The sequence below is a fragment of the Tupaia chinensis genome, unplaced genomic scaffold (assembly GCF_000334495.1).
Source record: "Tupaia chinensis unplaced genomic scaffold, TupChi_1.0 Scaffold000477_1, whole genome shotgun sequence".
Taxonomy (NCBI): domain Eukaryota; kingdom Metazoa; phylum Chordata; class Mammalia; order Scandentia; family Tupaiidae; genus Tupaia; species Tupaia belangeri.
The window spans coordinates 4,142,018-4,152,742 of NW_006159986.1; the positions used below are offsets into that span (position 1 = coordinate 4,142,018).

Consider the following 10,725-nt stretch of genomic DNA (forward strand, 5'->3'; position numbering starts at 1 on the left):
AATGTTAATATTTTTTAAAAAATTCCTAATTGTCTGCAGCTTGCGGAGGAGGAGAATTTTAGTTTGGGAAGACGAAAAATTCTGCAAATGATGATAAAGGTTCCAAAACAATATACTTAATGTCATAGACCAGTACACTCATACATCATTAAAATGATAACTTTTATGTGATGCATTTCCTTTTTTTTTTCATCATTAAAATGATAACTTTTATGTGATGCATATTGTAACACAATTTTTAAAAACAGAAATTTTTTTAAAGTTGGTTTTTAGTCGGTTCCTCGACCTAGCCAAGCCGGTAGTCTCTCACCTACCCTTTTTTTTTTTATCATCATATCTTCTTCATATTACATTGAATTACATATAACTTTACAGTGTATTAATACACTTGGACCACCACCACACCCCCACCCGCTTGCCTCACTCCTCCCCTTCTCTCCCCTCCCCCCATGCTTTGGTTCCCACTCTGCGGGGCCTCGCAAGTCTCACCGCGCAGGCGCAGAGTGGTGGGCAGGAGAGGGCGTGGCCTCATTCTGCGCCTGTGCCGAATTCCAGCTGTGACTGCTGCGGGGGAAAATGATGCCCAGGTTGGGCTCCCCGGCCAGCTGAGAAGAGGACTGCATTGCACATGCGCAGACAGAGCACCACGTCAAAAGGCCAGGAGAGCGCGCATTCCCCACGTCCTGAGCGCCCGGCTGTCAGGCATCAGTCCCAGCCTTGACTCCCGCCGGGCCAAGGCTGGCGCGCCCACGTGTGAAGAGCGATGCCCCGGGAGATCATCACCCTGCAGCTGGGCCAGTGCGGCAACCAGAGTGAGCAAGCGAGCCCTGGGCCCCGCCAGTCTCTGGTTCTGCCCCTTCGGGTCCCACCCAAAAGCCTGGCATCTATCAGTACCCCATTCCCTTCCATTAATCCCCTGCCCTACTGGGCCTGATGACCCAGAGCGAGAGCTGCGCCTCCAGCCCTGGGCTGTGACGGCTCCCAGACCCAGGCGTCTGGAGTGAATGTGCGCCTCTGAGCCTAACAGCGGACTTCTCAGGCTTCACGGCTCCAGCAGACCCGGGCGTCTCCCCCCCTCCCCCAGTTGGGTTCGAGTTCTGGAAACAACTGTGCGCCGAGCATGGTATCAGCCCCGAGGGCATCGTGGAGGAGTTCGCCACCGAAGGCACTGACCGCAAGGACGTCTTTTTCTATCAGGTGCCCCCAGCGACCCGGCCGGGCCGGCAGTGGCCTGGGACTGGGGAACCCGCTGGGCAGAGGGGCCAAGGCGGCTGGCTTGAGGAGGGAGGGCCTGCACGAGTCAGAGTGGGGAGGACTACAGACTCGGCCTGCCCTAGTGAGTGACGGCCGCCTCTGCCCTCCCCCGACAGGCAGATGATGCCCGTGCTGCTGGACCTGGAGCCCCGGGTGATCCACTGCATCCTCAACTCCCCCTATGCCAAGCTCTACAACCCCGAGAACATCTACCTGTCGGAGCACGGAGGAGGAGCTGGCAACAACTGGGCCTGCGGATTCTCTCAGGTGTCCAGGCACCATCGCAGAGACCTGTGATATTCCCACCCCAAGTCAAGGCAGGCTCAAGCAACCGGGAATTTCACCCGACCAGATTGACAATACCTAAGAAACTAAGGGATACCCTGGCCATAAGGACTGCCTGGGAAATAATTGTACAAATTTTGTGGGAATCCTTTACAAAGTAGCATTTCTGGGTGGGGGGGCCACTGCTGAGGCTGTGTTTCAGGGTGGCAACAATGTCCTAAGGTAGAGTTGTTGCTGAAAAGAGTTGTTCTCCAGAACCTTCCGCCTGACCCTCCCTTCCCATATTTCTATACAGGGTGAGAAAATCTATGAAGACATCTTTGACATCATAGACCGAGAAGCAGATGGAAGTGACAGTCTAGAGGTAGGTTCCTCCTCCCCCACCGGGGAAGTAGGGGGTGGGGGGCTAGGAGGTGGCCTGGATGTGTGATGTGATGGGGATAGTTCAATTCAAAACCTATTTATTATGCATGAGATGTGGGAAATTGAGGTAAACAAGATATAGTCGTGTTCTCCCGGAAGTCATAAGCTGGAAGATTCCTTAGTCATGAATTATTCAGCCTTTCCAGGGAGCGTCAGGCTGGATTGACACTGAATTGCTCTGAGACTTGCAGATTTTGGGAGTGGGGAATGAGACAAGCCTCGCTCCGATTCCGGGATACTACCTCTCCATCTCCCCCATGCTGATGTGATATTTGTAATTTCCTAAGCGACAAGAGCAGTTCAGAAAATCTTTTGTTAATATTTGCTCTTTTGTCCTTGGTTCCTGAAGTAGCTCCAAAGTGAGAAAGGTGAAAGACAATCTTTTGTTATTTATAATAAGCCCCTTTCAACCACACCTGAGTTTATGTTAATGAGGCGATTTTTGCAAAGTCTTTAACCACTGGCTGGGGGTTTTGGTTTCCAGGGAAACCAACAGCATGCTCTCAGGGTTGGACTTTGTAGCTCCAGCCCCACCTCCAGGGAGGGTGCAGGGGCTGAAAGTTAAATTGATCGCTAATGATGAATGATTTAATCAATCATGCCTACCTTATGAAGCTGGAAGTGTGAGGCACCCTACTCCGCAAGGACTGAGGCTCCTGTGCTCCAGACCCTTCTAGATCACGGCCTATATAGTTCTTCATTTGGCTGTTGTATCCTTGAAAATAGCCTTTAATTTTCTGGTAAACACATTTCTGAGTTACATGAGCTGCTCTAGCAAATTATTGAACCCAAAGAAGGGTCATGGGAACGCAATTTATGGCTAGCAATGAGAAGCACAGGTAAAACTTGGAGTTTTCAGGACCAGCAGATGGCTTAATAGTTACATTACTGTACTCTCACATAGTCGACCATGGTTCAAGTCCCAGATCCAGCGGCTTAAAACTCACCCGGCATGTGCACATGTGTTCCCAAAATCCAGAGAGTAGAATGGAGGAGGACGGATTGCAGCATGGCCATTCCCCTGAGGGGGTGATTTCTCGCTCTCCATCTTTCTCTCTCTGTCTCTCCAGCAAGTGCATGCGCCCTATGGCAAAAATCTCTCAAAACAGAAAAAAAACTTGGAGCTTTCAACTGGCTAAAAGTGGGGGGCAATCTTGTGAGACTGAGCCCTTGACTTACGGTCTCTGACTCTCCAGGTACAGATGCTCCTGGGCTTACAATGGGGTTATGTCCTGATAAACATGTCATAAAGTTGAACCATCGTAGACTGGGGACCATCTGTAGCTAGTGCCAGGATTGAGCTGAATAAGAGGATACCCCAGCTGGTGTCTGCTGTGGAATTAATTGCTTGGAGAAGAGCCCCCACTCATCTGTCAGAAGTGTCTGAGAGTACACTGGGAGAAACTGAGTTTGTGTATTCCTGTATGCACACAGGGCTTCGTGCTTTGTCACTCTATTGCTGGGGGGACAGGTTCTGGCCTGGGCTCCTACCTCCTGGAGCGACTAAATGACAGGTATGCTTGTGTTTGGGGAGGGGCCTTTAACCCTGTTCCCTGGATAAGACCTTTCCTTTTTGTCACTTTTTTCTTTTCTTTTAAGGTGTTGTTTTTTTTTTTTAAGAATTATTTTTAAAAAGAATTATTATTTAATTTTAATTATTACTATTTTAATTTGACTAGAGAGAGAGAGAGAGAGAGGGAAAGCAAGAAAGGAGATCCGGGATTCAAACCACATTTGGTCATGTGGGAGTCCACTGCATAAACCACCACACTATCTGCCAGTCCCCCCCTTTTTTTTTTCTCCTCCCCCACCTGCCAGTGTCTTTTTAAAGGTTTTTGCCATAGGGCAAGTCTCCTCCCTGGAGAGAGACAGAGAGAAGGAAAGCGAGAAATCACTTCCTGGGAGGATGGTCACACCGCATCCCTTGTTCTTTGTTCTGGGGTTTGGGGCATGCGTGCACATGCACCTTGTGTATTTCAAACCACCAGGTCCAAGTCTCGAACCGTGGTTGGCCATGTGGGAGTAGCACCTTAACTACTATGCAACCTGCTGGCTCCACCACTTTTTTCTCTTGAGCTGGAAGCTCCCCTTAGAGAAACAGGGATAGGAGGACATAATAGCCCTAGGGGTAGCAGGGGATGGGGGTTTACCTAGGAAGGGGAGTAGATCTATAAGATCTGATGTTTGGAGTTTATCCTTTCTGGCTCTGAAGACTTTATTCTGCCCTCACCCCTTTTGTACGAGAACTTGGTGGCACTTGTACAAAGTAATGGTCCTTACTTTGCCTAGAAAAGACACAGTTGGGTAGTGATTGGAATCCTTCCCTCACTGCCATTCTTCCCATTTCTGTCTTCCTCACCCTCAGGTACCCCAAGAAGCTGGTGCAGACATACTCAGTGTTTCCCTACCAGGACGAGATGAGCGACGTGGTGGTGCAGCCCTACAACTCACTGCTCACCCTCAAGAGGCTGACCCAGAACGCAGACTGCGTGGTGAGCAAAGGAAGGGGGAGGATGGCTGTGGTCTGCCTCCCCCAGCCCATGAGTCCCCTACGCCCTACCGTTCCCAAGCCCCTGCCCACACAGAACAGAGGCTATATCTGGGGGCCAAATGATGAAGTAAGGTCCTCACCTCTAAGCTGCTTACAGTCCTTGAAGGCAGCACAACTGCACAAAGTGATCATACCCCCACCACTGCCACGCACCCCACTTTGCCTACTTAATGCCTTATCATACATGAATTCATAGTCCAAGGGTCACTTCCTTAGCAAAGCCTTCCCTGAGTACCTAGTCCAGGTCAGATTCCTTTGTGCATATTTTGGGCTTTTTTTTTTTTTTTTTTGCTTAGATTTCTACCATAGGGCACATGTACTTGCCTATGAGAGAGAGAGAACATGAGAAGTCATCCCCCAGAGGTGGCCACAACACAATCCCTTCTCCATTCTTCTCTCTGGATTTTGAGCATGCACGTGTGTACACATGCCCAGCGTGATTTTCAAGCCAGTGGGTCCGGAACTCAATCCGCAGTTGGCCATGTCCATGTGGCCATGTCCAGCACCTTAACCACCATACCACCTACCTCGTCCCTATATTTCCAGCTATTAAGCATGCTTTTCTGTTGTTTTATACTTACTTTCTCTGTGGGCTGTGGGCCTGATGAGGGCGAGGCCCCATCGTGCCTGTCTTCCTCCCATGGTCTCTCTAGAGCCAGCTCAGTGTGTGGCACCTGGGAGAACCTACATATCTGTGTACTGCCCTCACAGTTCAGAAATGGCTCATGATACTGGAACAAGCAAATGGTGGGATGGTTATGTTGCTGGACTCCCATGTCGTCGACTGTGGTTCAAGTCTCAGACTAAGCAGCTTCAAACTCATGTTGGGCGCTTGTACATGCATGCCCAAAATCCCCAGAGGAGACTGGAGAAGAAGGGATTGCGGTGTGGCCATCGCCCCTGGGAGGTGACTTCTGGCTTTCTATCCCTCTGTGTCTCTCCAGCGAGCACATGTGCCCTATAGTAAAAACCTCTCTCTCTCAAAAAAAGCAAGTCTCATGATGCCACAGAGATAGTACTTTCCTTTAAAATATATATATTGTTTTATTTGGGGCCAGCAGGTGGCATGGTGTAAGGTGCTGAACACTCCCACATGGCTGACCACGGTTCAAGTCCTGGACCTGGTGGCTTGCTTTCTCACTTTCCTTCTCTCCCTCTCTAGGGTCAAATTAAATTAAACAAATAAGTAAAAAAATAAATAACTTTTAAAAAGAATTATTTAACTTTCTTTTATTTTTTTAATAATTACTTTATTTAATTTTATTTATTTATTCATTTATTCTTAATTTGAGCAGAGAAAGACACAGAGAAAGAGAAAGGGAAACTGAGAAAGCAAGCCACCAGGTCCAGGACTCGAACCATGATTGGCCATGTGGGAATGTCCAGCACCTTAGCCACCACACCACTTGTTGGTCCCACTTTCTTTTATTTCTTTATTTTTAATTTTGACCAGAGAGGGACAGGGTAAGGGGGTGGGGGAAATGAGGAAGCAAGTTGCCAGGTGTAGGACTTGAACCATGGTCAGCCATGTGGGAATCCAGTACCCTTAACCACCATATCACCTACCGGCCCCCAGTAATTTGTTTTTAAATGAGCAAATTTACTTTCCTGTTTTGGAGTTTAGCTAATATTTCATTTCTGTGTCCCTTTTCTTCTCAAAAAGGTGCTATGACCCTCTTCTGTCCCCCAGGTTGTGCTGGACAACACAGCCCTCAACCGGATCGCCACGGACCGCCTGCACATCCAGAACCCATCCTTCTCCCAGATCAACCAGCTGGTGAGCCCTCACTCCTGGACTCCTTAGGACTAAAACCCTCCCTGCTGGAGGGCCACCTGGGGAAGGGAGGTCCCATGTAGGCCGAGACCCACGACCTGGCACCCCGTCCCCAGGTGTCCACCATCATGTCAGCCAGCACCACCACCCTGCGCTACCCCGGCTACATGAACAACGACCTCATCGGCCTGATCGCCTCGCTCATCCCCACACCGCGCCTCCACTTCCTCATGACCGGCTACACCCCCCTCACCACGGACCAGTCAGTAAGAGCAACCCTCGGTGTCCCAGCAGGCCATCAGTGTCCCAGCCACGCTGTCCTGGCCTTTCTTGTCTCCCTTCTGCCCAAGAGCTCCCCTCCGCGGCCTCCAGGGACTCCCTGACTGATTGCACCTTTTCTTATTGACTTGTGCCCATCTTCCCTCTGCCTTTGCCTCCAGGGGAGCTGGGCTATTTGGGCCCATTTTTGCTCCTGCACAGGGACATGAGTTTGCTGAGCTGAGGGGAATTAAGATCCTGACCCTCAACAGAGACCCAGTGTAGACCTAAATCTAAAAGATATTTCCCAAAGAGACCATGCTGCCCTGAGGCAGATAGGGACATGTGTTGACCATTCTTGTCTGTGCATCTCTGGGCTGTGCCATGCGTGTTAGCCTGGTCCCTGTGACCTGCTGTCCCATCAGGTGGCCAGCGTGAGGAAGACTACGGTCTTGGATGTCATGAGGCGGCTGCTACAGCCCAAGAACGTGATGGTGTCCACAGGCCGGGACCGCCAGACCAACCACTGCTACATCGCCATTCTCAACATCATCCAGGGGGAGGTGGACCCCACCCAGGTAGGTGAGGCCCCTTGGTTCAGCCCCTGAACCCACAGGGGAGATGAGAGGCTACCACCACCACTCCTGTGCCCACCCAGGTCCACAAGAGCCTGCAGCGGATCCGGGAACGGAAGCTGGGCAACTTCATCCCCTGGGGCCCGGCCAGTATCCAGGTGGCCCTGTCAAGGAAGTCTCCCTACCTGCCCTCGGCCCACCGGGTCAGCGGGCTCATGATGGCCAACCACACCAGCATCTCCTCGGTGCGTGTCATCTCCTGGTCTTCGGCCACTCTGCTCTAGTAGCCTTCTTCGTCAGTTTCCCCAGTTCATTCCTAACATCCTAACCTCCCTTCCTTCCACTGGTTCCCATTTTGGAGATTTCCATCTCTTTCAGCTCTTCGAAAGTACCTGCCAGCAGTACGACAAGCTGCGGAAGCGGGGTGCCTTCCTGGAGCAGTTCCGCAAGGAGGACATGTTCAAGGACAACTTTGATGAGCTGGACAGGTCCAGGGAGGTTGTTCAGGAGCTCATTGATGAGTACCATGCGGCCACTCGTCCGGACTACATCTCCTGGGGCACCCAGGAGCAGTGACTTCTCTCCCCACTATTCCTCCTGGACAGTAAGCGCCGCGCCCACCATGCCTGATCTCTGTGACCCAACTTCGCCTCACCGCTATCCCTTCTAGTCATCTGCTCAGGAGCTGGCCTTATTCCTCTTCCATGCCCTGACTCCTGACACGATCATGCCACTCTGATAAAGGAATAAAGCTTGGTTGTGAATGTAGTCGGAGCTTCATGAGTAACGGGGCAGGGGGAAGGGATCTCCAGTTTCTAGGCATGTGATGGCAGAGTGGCTTCCACCTGCTCTAACTTCTCACCACTTAGTCCAAGTTTTAGTCCATTGGCATCCCTCACCTTCAGCCAGCCTGTTGTGCTGAAATCAGCCCAAAATAACAGGACTACTGAGGTCTGCTTTCTCGTCCCTAACCTCCTTCCCTAGGGCGGGCCAGCATTGCCCCAGCCTCCTCCACTCAGGGCAATGTGAGAGTCTATTGAAGGGAGGGCCCACTGCATTCTGAGCAGGTCATGAAAGCTGGAACTCTGGATTTGTGGAGCCAGGACCATCAGAGTCCCAGGGACCTAACCCAGCGTGTTGAACAGAAGCAGATTTCCAGAGTAGGGCTCAGCCCATCCTGAGTCCTTTTTCTGTACTGGAGATCTTGCCCCAGACTTCATTACAGGCCCAAAGCAGTAGGCACACCAAGGAAAAACCCAACCAGAGCCCACGGGTTGGATACCAGGATAGGAACTGGGCTGTGTCAGTCCTGATGACTTATTGCCCTCCAGTCTCAGGGACATCAGGAGGCCACCCCTATGTCTTTCAAGGGAGAAGGAAGGGTAATTGCCAGGCTTTCAGAACTGCTTTTTTTTGTCTGCTCCAAAGCCACTGTGGCAGCATACTTGTCAGGAGGGGGTTAAATCCAGAAGGGCAAGGAGGGTGGAGCTCTGTGGTGTCCAGACTCCCCTCAGCTCCTGGTAAGAGCCCAGAGTGTGGGCGTCCCCAGGGGCGGAGCTCTGGGCTATGGGGCTCCAACTTGTCCCACTGACAACACTCTCACAGGAAGGGTTTGTGTAAATAAGGATTTTTTTTTCTCTTCTACAAATAAATTAAGAAACAAACTAGAAAATTGTCCATACCCATTGCAGCCTTTGGGTGTGGGGTGTGCCCTGTCCCTGCAGGGCCAAAAGGGTCCATGGTTCCCTCAAATCTCAAAGCAGTCCTGGCCCAGGCTGGAGGCAGGAGGGAGGTCATGACCTCTTGGCAGGCTCAGTCCTGCAGCTGCCCCAAACAGCCAGACTGTCCCTGGGGCTCGTCCAGGCCCGGGTGCTGGCTGGGAGGGGAGGTGTCTGGCAAGTCTTGGCATGGAGAAGGGCTGCTGCAGGGCCTCTCGGGGGAGGGGTTGGCCAAGTAGGCATTCACCAGCTGCATGATCTCTTCCACCTAAGAGAGAGCAGAGGTCAGTGTGCAACAGGGGCCACTGTGTTCTCTTCTTTCTTTCATCCTCCCTCTAGGCTCTCAGGCTCCAGCTTCCCTGCCAGGGTCCTACACGCTCTGGCCCCTGCAACCTTTCCTTCCTCATCATCGCTCTCCCTGGCTCAGTCGGCATCGGTCACACTTGATTCTCTCTGCTCCTCTAACACGCCCAGTTTACTCTCACCTTTGGGCCTTCACACTTGAAACTCTTTCTATCAGGAATGCTGTTTCCCCAGATCATCCTGTGGGCTAGCACAAAAGCCATTGTCCTTTTCTAAAGAGAGATTTTGGCAGGACCAGCACTTGGCGTAATGGCTATGTGGCTGAACTCCCATGTAGTCAACCTCGGTTCAAGTCCTGGATCTGGTGGCTTAAACTCACGCCAGGCGTGTGTGTGTGCGTGCCCAAGATCCCAAGAGGAGAATGGAGGAGAAGGGACTGCCGTTGCCATCCCCCCTGAGGGGTGATTTCTTGCTTTCTGTTTCTCTGTCTCTCTCTGTCTTTCTGGTGAGTGTATGCGCCCTGTAGCAAAAACCTCAAAAAAAAATTTTTTTTTGGCTATAGGGAGTGTGCACTAGCTGGAGGGACAAAGAGAGACAGAGACAGAAAGCAAATCAACCCCAGGGGGGATGGCCACATGGCAATCCCTTTTCCTCTATTCTCCACTCAGGATCTTGGGCACACATGTACATGTGCCCGGTGTGAGTTTAAGCCGCTGCGGGGTTGGGACCCGAATCCTGGTCAACTATGTGGGAGTCCGATGTAACCATTACATCTGCTGGACCCTAGGCCATTGTCTTAAATAATCCTTCCCTGACTACCTAATGCTATGGCCCTCCAGCCACTTCCTGTCACGTTACTTCCTTTTGGCATTTATCACCTTCTTGAATAGTCTTGGATTCCTTGTTGGTTGCCCACTGCCCTCACTGCAATATAAAAGCCCTTGAACTTGTCTTTGATCATAGCTGTACCTGACTTAGTTCAAAAATGCTTCTTGACATCCCTACCCTTTCTGCCTCCTTCCACAACCTTTCTTCCCACTCACCTGGGGACTCTGCAGGAGAAGTTGGCTCCCTCCCACCCTCAATGCCAGGGTGTGGGGCCCCATTAGCTGGCAGGCGGCCACATGGCCATAGCTGACACTGTGGATGGGCTCTGTCTCACCGGGCCTGGAGAGGGACATGGCCTTGGCTCCCAGGCCCAGGCATAGCTTCTGTGGAGCACCCCCACCAGGTTCCTGCAGACACACAGGCAGGCAGGGTTAGGGTGGAAGTGGGGGACCCCGGAGCATTATTTTTGGGAGGGGAGATGGCTGTGAGCTGGGAGTTTCCTAGTCACCTATGTTTCACAGCATGGTGGAGGGGGCTGTGTCTCCAGGGAGGTGAGGGCCCACGGGTTGGAACTCTTAGGGTTTGAGATGGACTAGCCCTTGTGAATGTAAGGAATGAAGTGACCCACAATAGGGGCGTCTGACTCTGGGGCAAAAGTGTAGGGCTTTGGGCCACCAGAGTCCCCATCTCCCTTCTCCCCCTCACCGTGCTCAGCTCCAGAACGTCATACCGAGCAGCGCCGAAACCCGGACACTG

At 51.6% G+C, this 10,725-nt stretch overlaps 2 protein-coding genes across 2 annotated transcripts; one reads left to right on the forward strand and one right to left on the reverse strand.

Moving 5' to 3' along the window:
* The first annotated feature begins 581 nt into the window (after positions 1 to 581).
* Positions 582 to 7,888, forward strand: LOC102496154 (tubulin gamma-2 chain). Its single transcript, XM_027774779.1, is given in 11 exon segments — positions 582 to 812; positions 1,085 to 1,197; positions 1,342 to 1,521; positions 1,835 to 1,903; positions 3,397 to 3,476; positions 4,328 to 4,454; positions 6,204 to 6,290; positions 6,404 to 6,553; positions 6,971 to 7,123; positions 7,204 to 7,365; positions 7,499 to 7,888. Coding segments are annotated over 11 exon segments (1,368 nt in total). The 5' UTR covers positions 582 to 763; the 3' UTR covers positions 7,697 to 7,888.
* Positions 7,889 to 8,018: 130 nt separating this feature from the next.
* LOC102496591 (pleckstrin homology domain-containing family H member 3) lies at positions 8,019 to 10,719 on the reverse strand. The gene is made up of 3 exons (XM_006156019.3): positions 10,675 to 10,719; positions 10,185 to 10,376; positions 8,019 to 9,106 (listed from the first exon to the last, which is right to left on the reverse strand). Exons 2-3 carry the CDS (start codon positions 10,320 to 10,322, stop codon positions 8,933 to 8,935), a joined length of 312 nt encoding a protein of 103 aa, XP_006156081.1. The 5' UTR covers positions 10,323 to 10,376; positions 10,675 to 10,719; the 3' UTR covers positions 8,019 to 8,932.
* Positions 10,720 to 10,725: the final 6 nt, after the last annotated feature.